At 43.5% G+C, this 21,572-nt stretch overlaps 1 protein-coding gene across 50 annotated transcripts in view; it reads left to right on the top strand.

The window, feature by feature from the left end:
• Positions 1 to 19,706, top strand: part of SORBS1 (sorbin and SH3 domain containing 1) — a 221,392-nt gene extending 201,686 nt beyond the window's left edge. For 32 of the 50 annotated variants that reach the window (XM_074339313.2, XM_074339339.2, XM_074339325.2 and 29 more), the window contains 4 exons: positions 9,687 to 9,746; positions 10,336 to 10,526; positions 13,718 to 13,830; positions 16,334 to 19,706. In XM_074339313.2, the coding sequence (XP_074195414.2) occupies positions 9,687 to 9,746; positions 10,336 to 10,526; positions 13,718 to 13,830; positions 16,334 to 16,401 (432 nt within the window). In that variant the 3' untranslated portion in view covers positions 16,402 to 19,706. The remainder of the gene's footprint in view (positions 1 to 9,686; positions 9,747 to 10,335; positions 10,527 to 13,717; positions 13,831 to 16,333) is intronic. The other 18 variants (XM_074339326.2, XM_019724753.3, XM_088791920.1 and 15 more) reach the window with 4 other exon arrangements.
• The last annotated feature ends 1,866 nt before the right edge of the window (positions 19,707 to 21,572 follow it).

The raw sequence follows: 21,572 nt of genomic DNA on the forward strand, positions 1-21,572 counted from the left end.
GATCTAGAGGTACTTCTGGAACTGAGAACATTCTAGAATGTCTTTAGAATGAGATAGAATTCTTAAATATGTCTCTCCAAACCATTAATTGTCTACTGTGGACAGTGTCCACAGTAGACTGTGCTTGATCTCAGACCTGCAATCCCAGTTTCCCTTTAATTTATTCACTCAACAAATATTTATTCAAGACCTGAAGACCTATCCTCTGGGCAGGATATGGGGGTCATCGTATCCCTGTCCTTGAGGAGCCTGTGTTCCAGTGAGACTGGCAGACACAGCAGTGTCATGACTGCAGTAATAGAGGTATGCTTGGAGCCCACAGGCACACAGAGGCCTGAAACACATGAAGCCAGACTTCCAGCTCCAGCCTATCGGTTGGGAGTGGGGCACCATTTGCTGCAAGGAAGGGCAGTGAGACAATGATAACTAATGAGGCTTGCACTCTCGCTAGCAAGCTACTTAGCCCTCCCCTCCCCAGCCACGGTTTTCTCATGTGCAAAGTAGGAGTGAGAGCAGTCCCCCCCAAAAGGGTGGTTGTAAGGATTAGATGAGGAGGTGTGGTTCCGGCATGTGGAAAGGCTCCATAGAGTGAATTGTTGCTCTGGCTCCAAGTTAGGGGCCAAGGGAAATAGCAATACCTGGGGAAGGCTTTGCCTGGCTCCAGAGCAGGTGCTCCTGGAATGTGTTCCATGAGGAAGAAAAGAGTGAGTCCGGTTAAGGAAAGAATAGTTCGTTGGGGAGAGGTAATGAAGTGGCTAGTTGAACAGCATTAAATGTTTCTGACCCAGGAACAATTCTGTAAACATTCTAAGTCCGTTCACAGTGCCCGGAGACCTCGTTGTTGTCAGCAGTGAGTCATAACAACCTGATTCCAGGACCCATGTGTACAGGAAGTGCGCATGGTGCCGGAGCTCCGGGTGAGGTTAGGGACATACACTTCCCGCTTCCTAACAGGGGAGGAGGGACGGAGCTGGCAACGCGGAAAGCCAGGCTTGGTGGAAATTGGTTTTCCTTTCTTGGTGGGCCTGCAGCCCCCACGTGCACTACTTCCTTTCTCTGCTCTTCTCCATGGGTGCGCCCAGGCTGGGGGTGCAGACCTTGCTCCCCGTTGAGAGCCAGAGGGTGGTGTGAAAGGGGCTCTTGCCCACACATCCCCCTTCCAATCCCCTTTACTTTCCCTTCCTGGGACTGGGAGCAGGAGCTGGCCGCTTGGGAAATGGGTCTTTCAAAAGAAGCTTCCTGCCTCTTGAGGCTATCTTTGGGTGACAGAGCTAAAGATGATGACTGTTCTTTCTTCGGTGCGCCATCAGGATGATGAGAACTCAAGCCGTATCACCTATTTAGATAAATGCATTTCAGACCAGTTTGTGTTATCAGGAAAATTGCTCTCCACTATTCTCCTTGCTATGCGGAGTTGAACCAAAAGTTCAATTTTATTATAGTTGTTGGGAAGCTAGTTTGAGTATCCAACCAGTAAACAGGGAATTTTACCCAAGAGCCTTAAAATATCAGACATTCTGAAATGCTACGGTCATTACGCTTCCATTCAAGCATCTAGGACGTTCCAGGCATGGTGCTTAGTGCTGCAAGAGATAGTGATGAAAGTCATCAGGAAATTCTGTCCTTCATGGGCTCAGAGGCCCCATGTGATCTGGCTGTTCAGACAGCAAGCCAGCCTCGTCTTCCAAAGCTTCTCATGCTTGTTTGCCTGGATAATTCCCACTTATCCTTCACTTCTCCACTTAGAGGTTACTTCTTCCAGGAAGCCTTTCCTGACGTCCCGTCACCCCTGCAAGACTGGATTAAGTGCTCCGACGTTGTGCTTCCACACCCCCTGCACCTGACCTAGGGGAGCACTTCTCAGCTCTATGGTATTCGCCCCTTTGCTTCTCTGTGTCCCAGTTAAAGTATTAGTGCCCTAAGGTCAGACACCATGACACCTAATATATGGAAGGCACTTAATAAATATTTGTTGAGTGAAAAAAAATTAAAAATGGAAGACCGACCCCAACAAAAGGAGTGTATATGCTCTCCCTTGGGGAAATGACATGTTCACAGATAATTAGACAGACAGAGAAGGAGAGTCACAAACAGCCCACTCTGAAACTTCAAGATGGGGAGCAAAAACAAGCAACAGGAAGGGGAGATGGTTGTCTGAAAAGACTCCATGAAAACAGTGGTATTTGGTCTGGGACTTAAAGAACGGAGTTTTACGATAGGCGAACAGCAAGAAGGTGGCATTCCAGGCAAGCACACAGCCCAGCCACGGCCTGGGAACGTGAAAGTGGGGTACAGGGAATGGGGAGCTCCTGCTTTGGGTGAGCCTAACGGTATCTGCGAGTGGATAGGATGGGGGAGTGTGGAGAAGCGGCTGGAGCAGAGCATGGGGATTGTTAGGTGCATATTCACTGCACCTAACAACAAGCCTAGTCATCTCCCTCACAGTCACATGACCTTTGTAACTCCCTTGTCAAACTTCCCAGTTTGGTGCTAAGTCCCTGCTTTGCTGCTTTCCTTCCCCTTCGTCACCTGTCCAGCCCACCTGCCACTTCTAACTCTCTGCAGATGTGCAAACACTTCTTTGTGAAAGGTTTGACTTTTCACTCCTTTGTAGCCTCCCAAACTGATATCACATTGGGTCCATCACTCATGTTTTAGGTGTGTGTTCTCTGAACAGCAGAGGAGGGTGAGTCAAGTGAGGGGGTTTCTAGGGGAAATCAGGGCCCAGTGGGAAGAGCACTGAGTTGACAGGATACCCGGTTCTAGCTCCAGCTCTGCCATTAGCCTGCTGTGTGTGTCTTTGGATGAGTCACTTCCCTTCTCTGGCAGCTTCCCAGTCTATAAACAAAAAATTCAGACAAGAAAATTGAAGTTCTTTCTTGCTTTAGTTTTCTTGATTAGCTAAAAATCCTGTGTGAATTTCAATTGAAAAGAGAAAGAACAAATATAACGTTTTAAATAGTGGGCTTATTATAGACCTGAAGACCTTCTCAATTAACAGATGAAAGTTTTCCCTTTTATTGTTTGAGGGACAACTTAACTAATGGGATGGAAACACATACAAAGTGCCCAAGAGTTCAGAATCCTCAACCACGTTCTTGGATTTTGTTGGGCATAATTTTGGCCAAGAAGGCTTAGAACAATCAAGAAAGTAACGGGGAAGATTGCCTTGGAAACCTTTATCATTAGCATCATCAAATATTTGCTGAGTTTCCTCCAGATAGAAGCACTATTTGCTGACTGACATCCAGCCTTAGTTTTTGAGTCTCTACAGTTGGTGAGAAAGCCTCACAGAATTTCTGAATTAAAAAGAATCTTTAAAGATCATCATCTACCCCAGTGACTCATAACTTTTTCTGGATCATGGAACCTTTGAAAATCTGAGGTTCGCCAAGGACTCTAGGCCAGCACACATAGTGTTGCAAAAAATTTCGAGAGAGTCACACCTGAGTCCATCTGTGAGCTCCATGGCCCCTCCAATCTATTTGACTTTTATGATGAGATGAGAAAAATGACAAAATTGGTGTGATGTTGGTTTGGTTCCTAATGGGAAGGAAGCCAGTCAAACAATAAAATCAGGGGGCATGAAGTTTAAAATACAAGTATTCAGCAAAGCTATGTGTCCTCAGAACGTCTGTCTGAGAAACACAAGAACAGTCTACTCTTCCACCTTAGAGAAAGGAGAGGAAGGAAAGCTACTAACTGACGACAGAGAGATGTGCTTTGGTGACTTCGAGGAACATCCCTTACCACGTGGAAACTAGATTCGTGCCCAGAAAGATAAGAACAAAGCGTAGGCCTGCTTTGAGCATGGGAATCAGAAGTGGAAGGAAAGCATGTCATGCAACTTGGAAGAGCAAAAAGGAAATTAAACATGTTAAGATACCCAACTGAAACTGAAGGGAAACATTTTCCTTTGACTCAGAAGGGAAATCTCTAAGTAAATACAGAAGGTATTTAACAATTTATGGGCTGGGGAGAGACACTGGCTGCGGTTCTTACAAAAATAACCAGCAGGTATTGTTTCAATCCTAAGGTGGGGAACTAAGAACCAAAGTTGAAGTTTCCAGCCCTGAAAGGTGTAAGGAGAAATGGTAGATAGTAGAAACCCTAAAGCCAGCTGCAGGATACTGGGTAGGTTAAGGTGACCTCTTGATCCAGCTATTCTGATACCTCCCCCGCAAATCATAAGCTCGGGAGATCCAGGTATAGAGGAATGCACAAGACCCGGAGTCAGAGAGACTGGGGTTCAAATTGTGGCTCTTCACATTTCCAGCTCAGACATATTGGGTCTTAGTTTGTAAGACGAGGTATATATTGACCACCTTACTGAATTATTATGAGGATCAAACGAGATATCATGGAGATGAAAGCACCTGACACAGAGCATGTAGTTAGAACACAATACATACACTGTTGGGTGACACCGAGGTGACAGGGAAAGGAAACAAAAGTAGTTTACTGTATCCTCCTTACTCTCTTCCGCCTAAGAGAGGAAGATGGGGGAAGAAAGAAGAAAGTAGATGATGGGAGAATCCTTTTATTTTGGGTTACACAAATCTAGAATTTAGACAATTCAGAATGGCACTCTGCAAATTAGTACTTCTCCTTATTCTCTCCTACCTTGAGTATGAAGCCCTCCTCTTGGAAAGCTTTTGGTTTCTTCGTGCTTGAATACACATTTGCCCTCACTCCTCTGCTTGTTTTAGGAAAGAAACAGAAGACCACACTACAGACTGTGATGAGATAGCTGAGTGCTTAGTTTTAGTGTTGTAATCAGGTTCAAATTACAGCAAAGCTAAGGTGTTATCTGTGGAGTAACCTGCAAAGAGATAAAGTCTACGTGGCAAGCAGCTGAACTCACTGGCTGTCATTAGTTTTATAATTAAGCCAGGGTCTTTTTCTCAATAAACTCAAAAGGAGAACTCAGTGGGGTCAGAGACTGTTTATGGAGGACCCTGTGGATGTTTCCTAGAGCCAAAACCCCCCAGGAGCAGAACCACTCATGTCTTCCGACTCCTCTGGCAGTTTGCCCGTGGCGTCCAGCACCTGCAAATCTATCACTGTCCGGGGCAACCCCTTACCTCCCACAGGGTCAAAGCTCTTCCTCCACGTCTAGAGGCGATGGTCAAAAGCCCTCCCCCACCCAGTCTTCAGTGGTCAATGAGTGCGCTGCTGTCTCCCTTCAGCCAGGTCAACCCTGCCCACTGCTAGGTCTCAATTCATAGGGCATGCGTACTCCAATCATGGAACATTAGAGCCAAAAGGACATTTATGTAAATCATGTCTAATCTTATTTTACTAAGAACCTGAAGTCCAAAAAAGTTAAGCATTTTGCTCAAAAGATAATACATTACTGTTAGAGTTTGACCTGGAAGCCAGATTTTCTCACCGAAGTCCAGTGTCCCCGCGGGAGACCCATGTGAGTCACCAGAAAGGTGAGGTAGAATCTAAAGAGAACAGAAGCTACGGGGCATGAGATGCGTAGAGGATGCCATCTCTGCGGGACTCTGGCAGGTTAGGAGAGCAGAAGAGCCTGGTGACATTTCTGGAAGTGCACTGGGCCACGTTGAGGTTGAGTTCCTCTGTCCTTTCCACATCTCCAGGACTTCCTGCTGTTCCTTCGCTGGGTGGACAATTTATTTTGGGCTTTGAGACTTTGGCACACACCCAAAGCTGGAAGAGGATGCTTAGTGACTCCACAGCAGCACCAGGTGTTTGTGGATCCAGAGGGATAGCCGGCCCCAGGAGGCTAGGGTCAGATTTCTGAGGGACTTCTGTGACCTGAAGGTGGAAGGGCAACAGAGAAACAGAGCAAGGACGCATGCAGGATTGTTCACTGGGGGAAAATGAAACCAGCGCTCCAGGCCAAGAGGGACGGCTTGTGTATATGTCTGCAACTATGGAAGAAAAGCAGTTCTGGATCAGCGACTCTCACCTGCTGTACTGTTGATGGGGGGAAGGGAGGGGAGTGCCGTGGGCACGTGTGCCTGTGTGTGTTTTGGGCCGATTGCTGTTTTTTTAAACCTGTGAAAAATTTCAGTTCATCTCCAAGAGTCCGAAATGTACTCAGCATGAGATAATACTCCCTTTATTCTTAACCCTGGATGAGGTCCTGGTGAGAAATTGTATCTACTTTTAGGCTTAAGTAAGGACAGACAATGAGGACCTGGGAGGGATCAGAGCAATATTGTCAAGTAGCCACATATGTAATTTTAAATTTTCTGGTAGTAAAATGGAACAGGTAAAATTAATTTTAATACTATGTTATTTAACCAATATATCAGAGTAGTATCATTGTAATATATAGTCAATGTGAGAATTATTAAGGAGATACTTTACATTCTTTATTCTGTACTATGTTTTTGAAATCCAGTGTGTATTTTCACTTACAAAACATGTCATACTAGCCACATCTAAAGTGTTCAGTAGATACATGTGGCTACTGGCTACCACATTGGACAGCATAGGTTCAGAGGAAGAGATACATAAAGCTGTACATGGTTAGAAAATGGGGCTAGGGAAAGAAAAAACATATGCCTGGAGGAAAAACAAAAATCTGAGGGTAAAAAGCCTTTGAAGCGATGGGCAAATCCCTGTGATATTAACGGTTTTTGTCTCCTCTGAGGGTTCAACCCATGCCACCCCCCCCCCAAATAAAAACAAACCTGTTTTATATTTCAGTTATAGAGATGTTTGATTTATAGCTAAGGAAAGCATTTCCAGTAGGGAGACATTGAATCTTGGCTAATAGGATAAATGTTTATCTTGCCTTCTCTCTAATAGGATAAATGTTTATCTTGCCTTCTTCATTTTTTTCACAAATGTTAAGTAAAGAACTATGTCTCCCCTGCCTCTCAGGGATGAATTAAGTTTGTACTAGATGTTAAGTTTGTCCAGATGTGAAGGCTATGCTGACTCTCCTCTGCTTTGGAGAGGCCATGAGACCAAGGAAGGCTGGACCATCAGTATCCTTTCCAGTATGGGGACCCTTGAGTTAATGATTGGATGATATATGTTAATGCACACTGTGCCTTTTACATGAGGAAAGAGTAATCAAGAAGTTACACTGCTTGTTTTCAGAAGAGGCAGAAGCTGGGTACCATGATACACCAGCTCCCTGATTATGACTTGAGAAGGGGCGTGTGGTGATCAGACCCCGAGAGTCTCAGTGCTTGGTGGCTTTGCTACCTTGTGCGAGTCTTCAGTCTTCTCTGAGCCTTCACATTTTTTTTCTGCCCTCCCCGAGTCAAAGCGTTAGTACTAGATTCAGATGAGGTAATGGACCTATATCTACTTTGAAAGCTGGTTTAAAAAGAAAGTGCTTTGTAAAAGAAAGAGATAGTAAAATATCAGGTCCTTCTTACGGTATCTGATTCACCAAACCTCTTTTAAGTGCCAAGTATTTATTAGCTGACCAAGTCCACTCACTACTTTGGGATTAAGTTGATCGAAAGACGCTACGGGGCTTCTGTAAACTGTGGAGATCACGCCAGGAGATTGTCCACCTTCTCTCTTTGTTCTGCGTCTGACCTGAGGTCATTCGGCCACCAGCTAGGGTTGGGGAGGGTTTTTATTTTTATGAGGACTTTTATTTTCACGAGACGTGACTCAGATCAGTCTTGGCACACTGTAGCCAAAGAATCTCTACGTTGGATAATTGAGGTCCTCTGCAGCCTTGTTCCCCAAAGTTGGTCTGTGGACCAGCAGCATGAGCTTCACCAAATAGAAATTCATAGTCTTAGGACAGACCCCAGGTGTCACACACTGCATTTGAACAAGGTGATATCAACATATAGTAAAGCTTAAGAAGCATTGCCCTACAATATCGCGACTAGTAATAGTCAGTGCAGCCTCTGCTGGACCAGCTGCAGGGACAGACAACTCACTTCCTCTTGAGGTAGCGCCTTCTATTGTTGGACAGATCTTATTTTACAAATGTTCCCTTCTCTCAAGTCAGAATCTGCCTGGAGGTATCACCCATTCCAGGTGCCCAGAATAAGTTTCATTCTTCTGCCACATGAAAGGCCACAGTGTAGGTGATTGGAAATATCATTATTTTTCTTTGTTACACAGAAGCCTTGATCCAGAAGCTGGATAGGTGGCAAGTGGGCCACCCAGGTCTGACAAAGGCCTGCACACCCTCAGACATTGTAGAAGCACGAAGTACCCTCTTCCAGTTCTGTCTGCTCCTTCACTCCTGCCAGAGTCCAAGGGGACTGGTTTAAGTGGTGGCAGTTGGGAAGGGGTTTGGAGAACTTGAAGAGGTTTCCCAAAAGGACACGAGTGTAAAAGTGATGACTGGGATGGACGTAGGGCCTGCAGGATGAGGTCATTGACAGTGGAGATGAACAGGAGAAGGGGGCAGGTGGTGTGGTGGAGTGGACAGAACACCTAGCACCTTTACCTCTCCCTCACCATGTGACTGGATAACACACAAAACCGCTCTGAGTGTCAGCTTTCTGGGTTTTAAAAGAAAGCAGGATTGAGAAACCCTGTCCTGCCTTATGTCCAGGGTTTCTTTGGGACTCTGAAGAGAATGTCAGGGAGCACGCTTGATAATATGGGAAATGGTCCAAGGCTGAAAGAGAAGGTGCAGTGGGCCAGTAGATGAATCCAGGAGACAATTCTACCACTAACTGGCTGTGTAGCTTCAGGGGAGGCCCTCACCCTCTCTGGGCCTCTCTGTGAAATAAGTGAGTCATACACAAAAGATCTCTGAGTGCTCTTCTGGAAGGCCTTGAAGTCGCTGTGGCTCATTGCTGTTATGGCAGGTTCCCTGGAGGATTTCTCTTTAAGAAAAAGAGTGGCTCTCTAAGTATTTATTTAGGGAGATTTCCTAGAGCTTGGAATTGAATCCTCAATGAGGGAAATGATTCCAAACGCTTCCATTGAAGACCTGCCCTCTACTATGGCCGACACACTTCAAAGATGGGTTTGCTTGGCCGTGATCGCACCTGTGTTTCCATGTCAGCATGTGGGACCTGAGCTGGTGAGGAATGAGTGACAGTTTCATTTATACAACTACGTCAGGACACACAGTCCTATTTCCGGAAGCAGGCTCTGCTCTATGAAATATCTGAACTCATCTCATACTTAGCTAAAGTGTGTCATGTGCATATTTTTCCAGGGGAACGGTCTTACCTGATACGTCAGATATTACCAAGGAGCTTTTCAAAGTTCGTTCCTCTCTTTTTCAGTTTTTATGAGTACCAAAATATGGCATACCTGATAGTTTTATGAGCTTGCTTTGCCAGAGGAGGCTCCCAGTCAACAAGATAACTGAAACGCTTTTGGTCCAGCAGCCCATCCATAGATGCTTGCCAGCTGAGAGTGAGGGGACCGATGTGTATGGTTATGGAGGAACATAATTATTCCTTAAATCAGCCCTTCTGTGTCTCTTTCCTGCCAATCTGGGGACCCTGTGTTATTCATTCTCACCTCACTGCAGCCATGTTTCCAACTTCCCATTTCATTGCCTGGATGCTTGCTTCTAACTGTACATTGCGTTTTCTCCTGTGCACCCACCGTGTTGTCGTGGAAACTCGGTGGCCGTAGGCCGCGAGTATCCGGTGTCATCGAGTGTGATGGTGTGGTACGTGTATTTGCTCACGCTTTTATTTTGAATTCTTTCCAATGTGACATCTGCTAAAATGTCTCCCTTATAATTTGCTTGGTGATCACAGCCTTCTCATCATTCATTGAGAGCAGGACCTGATCTCACAGAATCTGAAAAGAGCTATGTGGTAAGATGCCTGTTGAATAAGACTGTAGCTTTTCTAAAGTGAATCCTTACTGACTTCTAGAATATAGACTGAAGTAATACCTGGTTAACTCACAGAGCCATTATTTACAAGAATTATGCAGCTATTGTAGTAGAGGGAGAGACATGTTAGGCCACCCCTTTCCCTCTCAAAAAAAGCAGAGAAATTTAGAGACGATATTTCTACTCTGCCTACATGTGGGATTAAATTAATGTATTAGTGCATGATTGGGGATATGTACTTGCATTTCTATCCTGAAATTATTCTGTTTGTAACAGTTACTCACTAATTACAGGCTTTTATGCTGCTGCCTTTTTTTTAATATTTTTACTAAATTCCAACTTCTTCTGTATCTTACCTGTTTTTCCATGCTTACGCCTGGATCCCTCCTGCACTCCACTACTGGAATATCTATTTTTTAACCTGGATCTTCAACTCTGTTGTTTCCCTGGACTTTTGTGCTTCGTCTGGAATGTTACATCTCTTCCTCTCTTTCTTTTTTTTTTTTTCTTTTTGTCCCCATGTTGACTGTTTTATGGGGGTTTCTGGATATCTCGGGGCCACCTCACAGGAAGCAGTTTGCAATGAGATCATAAACATTGCCGAAAAATCTGTTCATTACTGCAGCACTGTTTCTCATCCCTTTGACTTCCATCACAAGGTATCCCCTTCTGACAATAAATCATCTTTAATCATTTCTCAGCAACCTCAAGCGCAGCAGCGAAGAGTCACCCCAGATAGGAGTCAAGCCTCACAAGATTTGTAAGTACACTTGGCCAACGTCAATTCTCACATTTTCAGTAGACTGTTGTTGGGCTTAGAAAGTAGATCATTGACTGACTATGGGGCAGCCATGTGGGAGAATGAATGAATCACTCCCAGCTTCTCTGAGGATTCCAAGTTTCCCATCAGCCAACATGAAAATAGGGGGGTAAATAAAGGAGATCATGGACTACTGGGAGAGACAGGTAAAGAATGAACTGCCATACAAGGGCAGCTGTGCTGACTGGTTTCAGTCCTCATGCTGTGGGAATATAGAGGAAGGAATGGTTAATTCTGATTGGAGCTGAGTGAATAGGGTTGACCCATTCATTTAAAAAAAAAAAATTATTGGCTATCTCCTTCCAAGGGCATTTGGAATGAGTATGGAAAGGAACTGAATTTGAGAGCTAGAACAGGGGTCTTCCCAGCTGAGGAAACCACATGTGCAAAGGCCTGAGGTAGGTGGACTGTTTGGACACCTTCAAAAATGCCATGTGGCCACAGGATATAGTTCTGGGAGGAAAGAAGAGATGAAACTCAAGAAGCAGATTGGGACAGATTGTAGAATCCATAATGCAATGACAATAAGTTTGGATTTTATTCTGCAGGCACTCAGCAGCCACTAGAGGATTTTGAAATGAGGAGCCTATTGATTTATTTTGTTTTGGGGAGGTAACTGGCAACAGAGTAGAAGGTGGATTTCAGAGATAAGGGACAAAGCTATTGGTCAGCAAATAATTGATGAGAGCCTGAGTGAGGACAGAGGGAGTGTTCTGTGACCCCAGAAGCATAAGGGATTACCCAAGGAGATTCAGGGTAACGGGAGAAGGGAAATGAGGGTAGATCCTTGGAGAACCAACTTTTATGGCAACAGAGGAGTAACAGCAAAGGAGATTGAGAAGGAAGGAGCAGCAAGAGACACAGGAGAGGGTCTAGGAGCATTCACTTGCGCAGAACTGAGCAGGCAGTGTTTGATTCACGGTGCCTCCTGCTTCAGAGAGGCCAAGGGGGTAGAAAATGCGAAATGTGCTCCAAGTGCTCTATTTGGCAACTGAAAAAAATCATTGGTGACCTTGGAGATAGCAGTGTTAGAGAGGGGGAGGCAGAGGCTATGTGAGAAAGGGTTGGTGAGTCAGTTTGATGGTGAGTGGAAGACAGGGAAGGGGGCTATAGATCAAGGGAGTAGCAGAGACAGAGGAGGTATTTTTAGGGGGCAGAGAATTAAGCACATTTATACCAGAGAAGGCGTTGACAGAGTCAAAAGATGTCAGAGAGAAGATATAACTTAAAGAAATAAGGGAAAGGAGTTCAACATGGCCAGGGGAAGGGACCCTTCTTCACCCAAGGGAACAGGGTTGGGTAAGAGGGAGGGAGAAGGTACAGAGACTTAAAACTGGATGGGAGGAAAATTAAAGTGCTGCCCACAGCAAGCTTCATCTCAGGAAATGGGGGCGGAGTGAAGAGCCCTCTGTTGGGAGTCGGTACCAGAGCTGACAGAGGATGTGGGGGAAGGACTCAGTGGAATATTCTCCTGAGCAACAAGGTTACTGGAGTCTGTCCAGCCAGTATCCACTATCTGGAAGTGAGAACAGAGGAGAAGAAATCAGGAGTTATTTCCCAGAGCTGAGGCTAGCAAAGCATCTGCAGTGGAAATTCAGGGGGTAAGGTGTTCGAAGGAGTCTAGGTTGTGTAGGAGACAGCAAGCAAATACAGAACACCAAAATGTGTTCATTTTCCCACTGGTAATCCATCTGCATCTCTTAATTCCTCCTTCCTCTGGAAGACAGATCCACCTACCAAAATATCAATACTTTTGGATAAATACTATACAAAATTAAATTGTCCCTTTGGTTTTAGAAGAGAGTGAACCTCTTGTCTCTGGGAACTGACTCCACTTACTTGTATCTAGTCTCTCTTGCCCACACACTGGAAAATCACTGATCTACGGGAGATGGTAGATGATTGGCTCATTTGCAAAGTGTTGCCTGCTACTGTTGTGTTTCAAGTAGTGAGTAAACAGAATTGTGAACTGGTGCATAGTAAGATGCTTCTTAAGTATTTGTCAAAGGAATAAGAGAAAACAAAGCTTTTCCTTGTTGCCAAAGCAGATGATCAGATTTCACCACAAGTAGTAGCTTTCTCCTGCGGCTGGCTGACGTTAGAACAAGCCGAACAACACACACCAAATTGCCTTAGGCCAGCTACCAAGTGAATAAAAAGCTTAACCCCAAACATTACTGGGATAGAGAAAAGAAGAAAAGCTTTCAAGAGTTTCAGAAGAATGGCACTCACATTTAAAAGCAATTGATGAAATGTGTGTCAGCCTACTAAGTACTTTTGCTAAGCTAAACAGTGACGCAATGAGGCAGTTGGAATGCAGTTGTTATATTTTTATATAAATATATATATGTGTGTGTATATATATATATGTATATATGTATGTAAAATATATACACATACACACATATATACATACATATCTATATGCAGAGGGTGCCAAAAAATGTATATACATTTTAAGAAAGGAAAAAACTATATCAAAATTGTAATACTCAATATATACTGATAACAAAAGATGAATACCAGTCACATTTGACGTCTGCAATTACAAGAGGTGCTCAAAGTGGTTACCATCAGTGTCCAGACACTTCTGATGACGGCGAACCACTGCTTGAGCAACATTGACAAAAGTGTCCACTTGTATGCATTTTTTTGGCACCTCATTCGTATACATTGTTATATATAACAATTGCCTTACGCTCTTTAATGTATATGACCAGAATATAATGTCCATCTGCACCTAAGTAACTTCTCATTATCCTTGATAATCTACATATATTATCCTATGTTAAGAAAAGGCCTTGGTTAAATTTGATACTGGGAGGAATCTCAAGAAAATGCTTGGCTATGGTAACCAAATGAATGTAAATAAAAGGACCAATCATGACTTACTTGTCAGAACTTCCCCATCCCTGTCAGTCTTCATTTATTTACCATATGTTGAATGAATGCTAAGCATTTCCCCAAATGCTAGAAATAGGGAAATTAGAAAAATAGCCAATAAAATACTTAGTCCCCACTGATGAGTAGGAAACCACTAAATCTTGCTTTAACTGAAATGGGCTTATAATTGTTGTTATTTAATCCTATCAGTGTTTGAGTTACTTAATGTTTACTTTTCTCATTTATAGATTTAGCTACCAAGCATTATATAGCTATATACCACAGAACGATGATGAATTGGAACTCCGAGATGGAGATATTGTTGATGTCATGGAAAAATGTGACGATGGATGGTTTGTTGGTAAGCGATCTCATCCTGCTTTTCTTACTAGTTGTGTATTGAAGGAATAACTAGGCATGATGAGCCATGCGAAAAGCAGTATCCTTTGCACAGAAAGAAGAGCCTTCTCCATTCCTGGACCACCGTTAGGAATACTGGACCACCCAGTTTATGTTTGCTCTCAAGACGGTGGCTGACACTCATGTGGGACCTCAAAACCAAACATGCCAATGTCGACTGCATGGGAGGGCAGTTCTCAAATTCATCAGTTCTGTTGTGCATATATCTGTTCTACATTTGGGAATTTTATTCTTTAAAACTCTTATGAAACAACACAAGAAAATTTGACTGAGCCTAGATCTCTACCATGAAACTCAAGCTTATGTGTAGACATTCTAAAAGACCTTATTTACTGCAGGTTTCTAATAACTTTAATCAAAGCAACCTGCTTAATTAAAACAAAGGATTCACCTTAATAAAGCCAGGGAGAGAAAGATTGAGATTCTGCTACAAAGCAGACACTTGCTTGATGTGCTTTTTTATTGACATTTTCTCAACAAACAGCCCATGGGACAAGAATTATCCTCATTTCACAGATTCAAAAACTGAGGCCCAAAGAGATTAAGTAGCTAGTCAAGGGTACCCAGGTAGCCAATATTGGGGCCAGTATTTCAGCTCAGGCCCATCTCTCCCCAAGCCTCTGTTCTTTCTGCTCAGGCATGAATATGATGTCGGAAGCCACTGACTCACTCTTTGCCTGTTTTCCCTGTACAGATGGCTTTACCTTTATCTTCCCTCCAAAGACCAGTACTTTCCTGATCTTTCTGGAAGAACCTTTGCTAAAGGGAAGTAATGGGGTAGTAAGAACAGCGAGGCCTTAGCGTAAATGGGAAGCCGGATAGATTTGTCTTGGCTTCACCAGCCTTTTAGAAAGGTACCCCATCCTCTCAAGGACCCCAGAAGCCTGCAGCCCTCACTACCTTGAGTTGTTCCGTTCAGAAGGAAACCAGATCTGAGAAGTTGGCACTGCAATCCAAAGGAAACATGACACAAACCATGTATGAAATTTAAGTTTCCTGGAAGCTATATTACAAAAAGTAAAACAAAACTAGTGAAATTAATTTTAACATATTTTATTAAATCCAATGCATTCAAAATATCATTTGAGCATGTAATCAGTATTAAAAATTGTGAGATATTTTACATTCTTCTTCATACTAAATCTTGGAAATCCGATGTATGTTTAGTTATACCATAGCTCAATTCAAAATAGCCGTGTTTCAAGTGCTCAGTAGACAAGTGTAGCTTTCATGTTAGAGTGCAGCTCTAGTATACATTAGCTGTTAACCTCTTCCAGAAGCATTTACATTTTTTACGAGAACTTGGGGTGGGTGAAGGGTACCAATTCTCTAATGGGGCATCCCCAGCAGTTAGCTAAAGGAAATATTTCAGATGCCTCAATTCCTCTATCTTTTCAAAAAGGAGCCTAATATTCAGACTAAGAACAAAGTAACCCAACAGAGCTCATCCTTCTTGGCCGTAAGGAAAGCACTAAGCAGCTATCTGAGCACATAGCCAGGCCTCACCATCTCAGTTCTCTGCGACCTCCGTGACCATCCCCCGCAAGGGGTTCAGCTAGTCATTAGAGATGTCTTTAGCTTTGACACGTTCTTTTAGCTTAGAAGTTTCACTTTGGGCAATAGCTCCAACCCACTGGTGGTGGCTGCTTGAAATGTATTTAGCGGGATTCTGAAACCATATCCAAGCCAAATGGGAAAAGGATGCAATGATCAAATTGTGATATCTGCTAAGGAGAGGGTAATGATGACACAACATAGTGCATGCACGCACGCGCGCACACACACACACACACACACACACACACACACACACACACACCTACCTGCCATCTTTAGACAGGGAATCCTAAGAGAAGGAACTGGATTAGGGATCCAGCAGTTCTGGATGCAGAGTAGCCCAGGAAGGACTTTGTTCCCTGGTAGTTTGATGTTCTTGGCTTAAAGGGAACCCTAATAAGGTTGGTAACAAAGACAGGGAGTCAATTTGGGGCTTAGACAGGCTTATAAAGGAATTTCCTTTTGATGTGTGGTTATATCCAGTGGAGTTTTAGAAATCTAAAGTTTAGAAATTCTAAATCCCCAGTATCTTGTTTTGTTGACTAAATGTACGCATTCTTCCAGAAAGGAGAGGTGTTGGAAAGAGCAATGGGCTGGGAGGCAGAAGACATGGGTTCAAAGTCTGCCTCTGTTTTTTAAGCTGTGGGACCTCAGCAACATCACGTAAGCTCTCAAAACAAAACAAAACAAAACAAAACAAAACAGGAGTATTAAAAGTGCCTGCCTTGCTTCCCACCTAGCATTATTTTGCAGCCTAAATGACATAAGACAAGGGAAAGTGCATTGGAAACCATAGTTGTTCTACAGGATTGTAACCAAGGGCTCTCTTTGAACTCACATGGGTGAGTCTTCTCACTGTGTGTATGTGTGTTGTTGTTTTTTTTTAGGTACTTCAAGAAGGACAAGGCAGTTTGGTACTTTTCCAGGCAACTATGTAAAGCCTTTGTATCTATAAGAAGACTGAAAACTACAGAGGTGATTTTTATTGGAGGATGAAGCGTAATTCATGAACTGGTCTCTTTATTTAAATGTTGAGTCAGTAGGAAAACTAATGCAGTGGATAAAGTAAGAAGCAAAAGAAAGGGACAGAGAAGCGTGTGGTGTTTAAACCGGAGCCTATCTAAGCTTGCTGTGTATCAGACAAGCCTGAACCGTGTGCAGAAAGGAATGAGGCAAATCTGTATTTACTTAGCTGCTTCTGGGAGCCGCTCCAGCCCTCCCCTCCGCTCCCCATCTTAGGTAATCGGACCTGCAGCACAGCCCAGGAGTAGTTAGGCCAGAAATGCCTCCTGAGGCTGCTGCCTCCACTACTCCAGCTCAGAGAGGTCTCTGCATTTCGCCTGAAGCAGCCCTCAGCGTGCCAGGCAGATCCCCAGCTCTTCCCCGAAGGCTCCACACAGACTCCTAGCCATGCCACCGCCCACTGCTCCCCACCTGCTGGACATCAGTCTGGGCTGCAGAGACCATCCTGAGACGGGTGGAGGCCCCCAAACTACCCAGGACTGAGTCCCTCATTGGACCTGCTGAGGTTTGTGGGGAAATTGACGCAGAACCTAGGCACCCTGTGTATTCAGCCTGCATGCGGCACTACCACTGATGCCCCTGGTGTTCAGAAAGAAAAACACACAAGGTTTGCCCACGGGAGCCAGGCAGGTAGTTAGATCTGTATGTCTCAGTGATTGAAGTCAAGAAGCCCTGTAGCTCTTGAGGTCACCTGCAGTGTGCTCCTTTCCCATGGCACTGGCTTTCGTAAGTGTTTACCGTCAGGGCAACACAGTTTTATTTATCAGAACACCACTGCTAACCTTTCTTTTCTGGATTTTTTTTTTTTTTTTTTTGGCCAGGACAGTTTGGGGTTGATTGGCCTGCAGTCAGAGAGAACCAAAGACGATGTTCGGTGATTCATTTAACATATACTGATGTACACTGGATGCCAGGGCCGCTGATGAGCAGCAAGGCCTGCTCCAAGCCTTAGAAGAGACACCGTGTCTCCATTTTTACTCCGCATAGGAGTTTTTATTCCCCACTCAAAATGGCACCCAAGAGTATGAACCCTGACGCCTTCATGAGGCTTCTCTTCAGAGCAAAAGGTGCAGTTGCAGTGGCCCTGGGTGTGAGGCAAGGATTCTGTCCCTCACAGGTGGTCTCTTCTTTGTGGGGCCAGATCCAAGGGGCCTTTGTGACTCCTGGGAGGTTCAGTCACAACTCTATCCAATTCCAGGAGGTTTATTGGCCTCACTGTTAAGCCCCTTGGAGAGAGAAAGGTAGAAATGACCCATTCTCTACCTGCTGGGAACTCAGAGGTGATTGGAGAGACAGACTCACACAAAAATACTGAATCAAGAGAGACTGTGATATGTGCTAAGAAGGGTGTGAGAGAGGAAGAGATGAATTTTCCCTGGAGGGATCCTGGAAAGCATTGTCGTGTTTCCCTCTCTATTAGCTCCCATTTGAACAACAAGGATGCTGGAAGGGCGCTTTATGACTGAAAATCCTTGGAACTACTTCCAGAGTCTTCAAACTCTCGACAAATGCACATCTAAGGTCACAAATAGGAGTAGTAATTCCAGGTGGCAGGGTGTATACAAGGGACCCTGGCTCTCTGCATATAGCTCAGAATTGCCCCAGGACTGTTGTCCCAAAGTCTGGTCTTTATAAGCAGGTGAAGTTTGTCTTCAGTGTCTCTGCCTCAGCTTCTGTCTCCACCACTCATCTTAGGAGCCCATCAGCTGCCTACTCCCCATCAGACAGCACAGTACCCTCACTTCTCTCCCTGTTCTGTTTTCAAATCCTGTTCACAGGACAGAAACTGCCATGGACTCCTTCACTCTAAAGTGTAAATGACTTATACAAGGAATGTGTTATCTCTTCCCAGAAACTTTTGTTTTTAACTAGGACAGAGCAGAGCCTTATTCCCAGGGGAAACGTTGGGGAACTAATGGTGGGGATGGGGTGCAGGTGGGGTGCAGGGGCTTGCTGGGTAGAAATTCCTTAAGTAAGACTCATTGCTTTGGAAGGTCCACTCCCTGTTCAAGGGCACTGTTTATTTTTTTTGGTGTTTTTTTTTTGACTCACTCTCTCTGAGGGAATATAGTACAAGTGCATTTGCACCACAGCATTTCACTCATTTTGAAATGTAATTCTTGTATTGGCTAATGTGTTTGTTCCCTGGTCTTAGATGCAAACCATTAATAACATGATCTTATCTAATAGTTTTCTGAGGGGTGCTTCTTGATTACGTAGGTAATTTTGAACGCCTCTTTAAATACAGCTAGAAAATAAAACCAATTTGTAAAGCCACATTTGCATATGATGCCAGCCTCATGCAATTGTCTATCTCCAGACACCCAGGTATGCCTCACCAATTTGCCCATCTTTAATAAAATCATGTTACAATTTGCATCAAACTTCAGCTTCCTATGTATGACAAAACAAGGAACAAAGGTTTCCAATGGCTCTTTTGTCTTCAGACACTTAGTAATATAAAATACCTATTTTTATGCTGAGATGTTTATACAGGTTTATTAATAGCAAGTGCAACTAACTGGCGGCATGCCTTGCACCCCATTTTGATATGTTAGCCATGCTTCTGGGTGCAGGCAAGCCACAAACTACTTCTCTTTTGCAGTCTCTCTGGGATCAGTAAAAGAAAAAAAATCATATGCTTAAGTGGGACTGTAAATATGTATATTAACTTTGTATAGCCTATGTACCTACTTTGTATAAAAAAATAATTTTAAAAATTTGAACTGAAGGGGGGTAAAATAAGGAAGTCATGAAGTTTTTTGCATTTTTATTTAAATGAAGGAATTCCAAATAACGCACCGGCAGATTTTTAGCACAAATATAGCCATTGTAAAGTGTTAAATTTTTAAATAATCATTCTTTCTGGGAGAGAAGTAACCGTTATCTCAGTTACAATTTTTTGGTTTTTGGAGGCTTTTTTGGGTTTTTTGTTTTGTTTTGTTTTGTTTTTTGGCAGTTCTATTTATCTGAAGTAGTATTAAGTCCTATTGCTAGAATAGGTTACTACAAAAAAGATTATATTCTGAAAGAAAAATAATTGACATTAAATATAACCAATTAATTTAAAGTATTGCCATTTAAATTACACACCAACAGCATGTACTATGCAGACACAGGTTTTTCTGTTCATTTATTTTTCTTTATTGCAGTGGATTGATTTGATAAATAGAGGTGTTGAATTACTACATTTGCTGTACATATTATTTAATAAACTCTATTCAGAATTGTGTGGCATACAGTTGTTCTCACTGTTCATTCTTTCCTTCCTTTGCCAACCTTCTCAAAGGAGGCTTATATTCACTGCTTCAATTTCTCATACTCTCCTTTTCCATTCTTAATCACTTACCATCTGACTTTCATCCCACTCCTTGAAGACACTGCTCTGACCTTGCTCTTTCCTCAATAAGCTAACTCCATAACCCTCTCTGAATTCGTTAATTATTGTTGACCATGTCACTATTTTTTATGTATTTTTTTATTTGTTCTAATTACAAAAATAATGCACATGTCTTTTAAAGCAAAAGCGAAGTATTATAACATATAATGGCTCTTGATTTGCCCCAGAAGACATGGGTGCAGGAAATGACACTGCACTCAGTTTTTCTAAATCAAGTGAAATCTGGCTATGAGTCTTCTCTTGCTATGGTGGATGGAAATACAACCTGTCTTTTTTTTGCCCTCCCCAAACCAAATGTGTCAAGGCCATGGCACTGCTAGTCGTCCAGCATCCCCTGACATCCCCTGGCTCGGATCTCCCCCATCACCATTTGGGGGGGGGTCTGCTGCACTTGGGGCATGGGTCTGTCCCCTAACAGAAAACCCAAAATCTCTGCCCTCTTTCCCCTGGCTCTGTCCTTCAACTCAAAGCACCAGTTTGCACTGCCACCTCTTGGAGGAGACTTGATGGAATCCCCCCCCCAGTGGGCTTAGGCCTCAGACCTAGGAGAAAGGTTGTCTTCCAGAGGCCCGACAGCCCCAATACTGGGCCCTGAGTCACAGGCACTACTTTCTCTCATGCCCGCCTTCTCGTCCAACAAATCCAGTACCTGTACCTTCAGAATTTATTTGCAACCCAACCACTTCTACCACCAGAGTCCACACCATTTTCCCTCACCTGGATCACTGTAGTCACATTCTATTTGGTCTCTCTGCTTTCACCCATGGCCCCTCTACCTTAGTCTTAACAGAACAGCCAGATTACCCATTTTAAAATTGGTCCAAAACTCTCTAGTGGCTTCTTTTCTCATTCAGAGTGGTGCGATGGCCTCAAGTCCATAGGCACACTTCCCTGCCCCTGTCCCTTACCTTTGTTCCTACTGTTCCTTCCAGCCACACAGTCCTTGTGACCTCAGACTCATCAAGCATGCTTCAGCTTTAGGGTCTTATGTATGCCATCCCTTTCCCCCAGGGCTGCATGGCTTTCTTCCTCTCTTCCTTTAGGTCTCTATGTTGCTTTCTCCATGACGGTTTCTCTAACAACTTTATACATAATGGAACCTTACTGTTCCCACCCCAGCATTCTATGCTTCTTCCTCCTTGCTTCTCTATAACACTCATCAACATTTGATACTTTTCACAGTTATATAAAATCCACGAGACAATGACTTTTTGCTATTATGTGCCCCAAACCAGTGTCTAACATGGTTGGCACGCCGTCACTCACTCCTTTATTGGTCAAATAAATGAGTGAATAAAAGTATGCAATAAGTAAATGAATAAATCCCTAGGGCCAGAGATCATAGAACTCCAAATACTGATAGTGAAAGAAGGGAAAGATTATCTTGCCATTTTCTTACAGCAGCAGATAGAACAGAAATCAACCTCTCAAATTATTCTGGGCTCATACAGACCTAGAAAGGAAGTTCTCTAATTACAGTCATCGCCCTAGAGCTCCAGTGCCAACTATCCGTTGTATGGTCCTCCAAGCTTCTCTGCACATAACAAAATACATCTATAAACAAACACTTTACATAGTCTTGTACACTTCTTCCCCTGGGACATGTTCCCATAACTTACTTAACCAACCCATTATTGATGATGCAAATATTTGAAATATTGCCAGCTTTTTATCAGAACAATGCTGCACTGAGTATAATTATT

Source organism: Rhinolophus sinicus, chromosome 15 (genome assembly GCF_057876585.1).
Source record: "Rhinolophus sinicus isolate RSI-liver-muscle chromosome 15, RSI-T2T, whole genome shotgun sequence".
Taxonomy (NCBI): domain Eukaryota; kingdom Metazoa; phylum Chordata; class Mammalia; order Chiroptera; family Rhinolophidae; genus Rhinolophus; species Rhinolophus sinicus.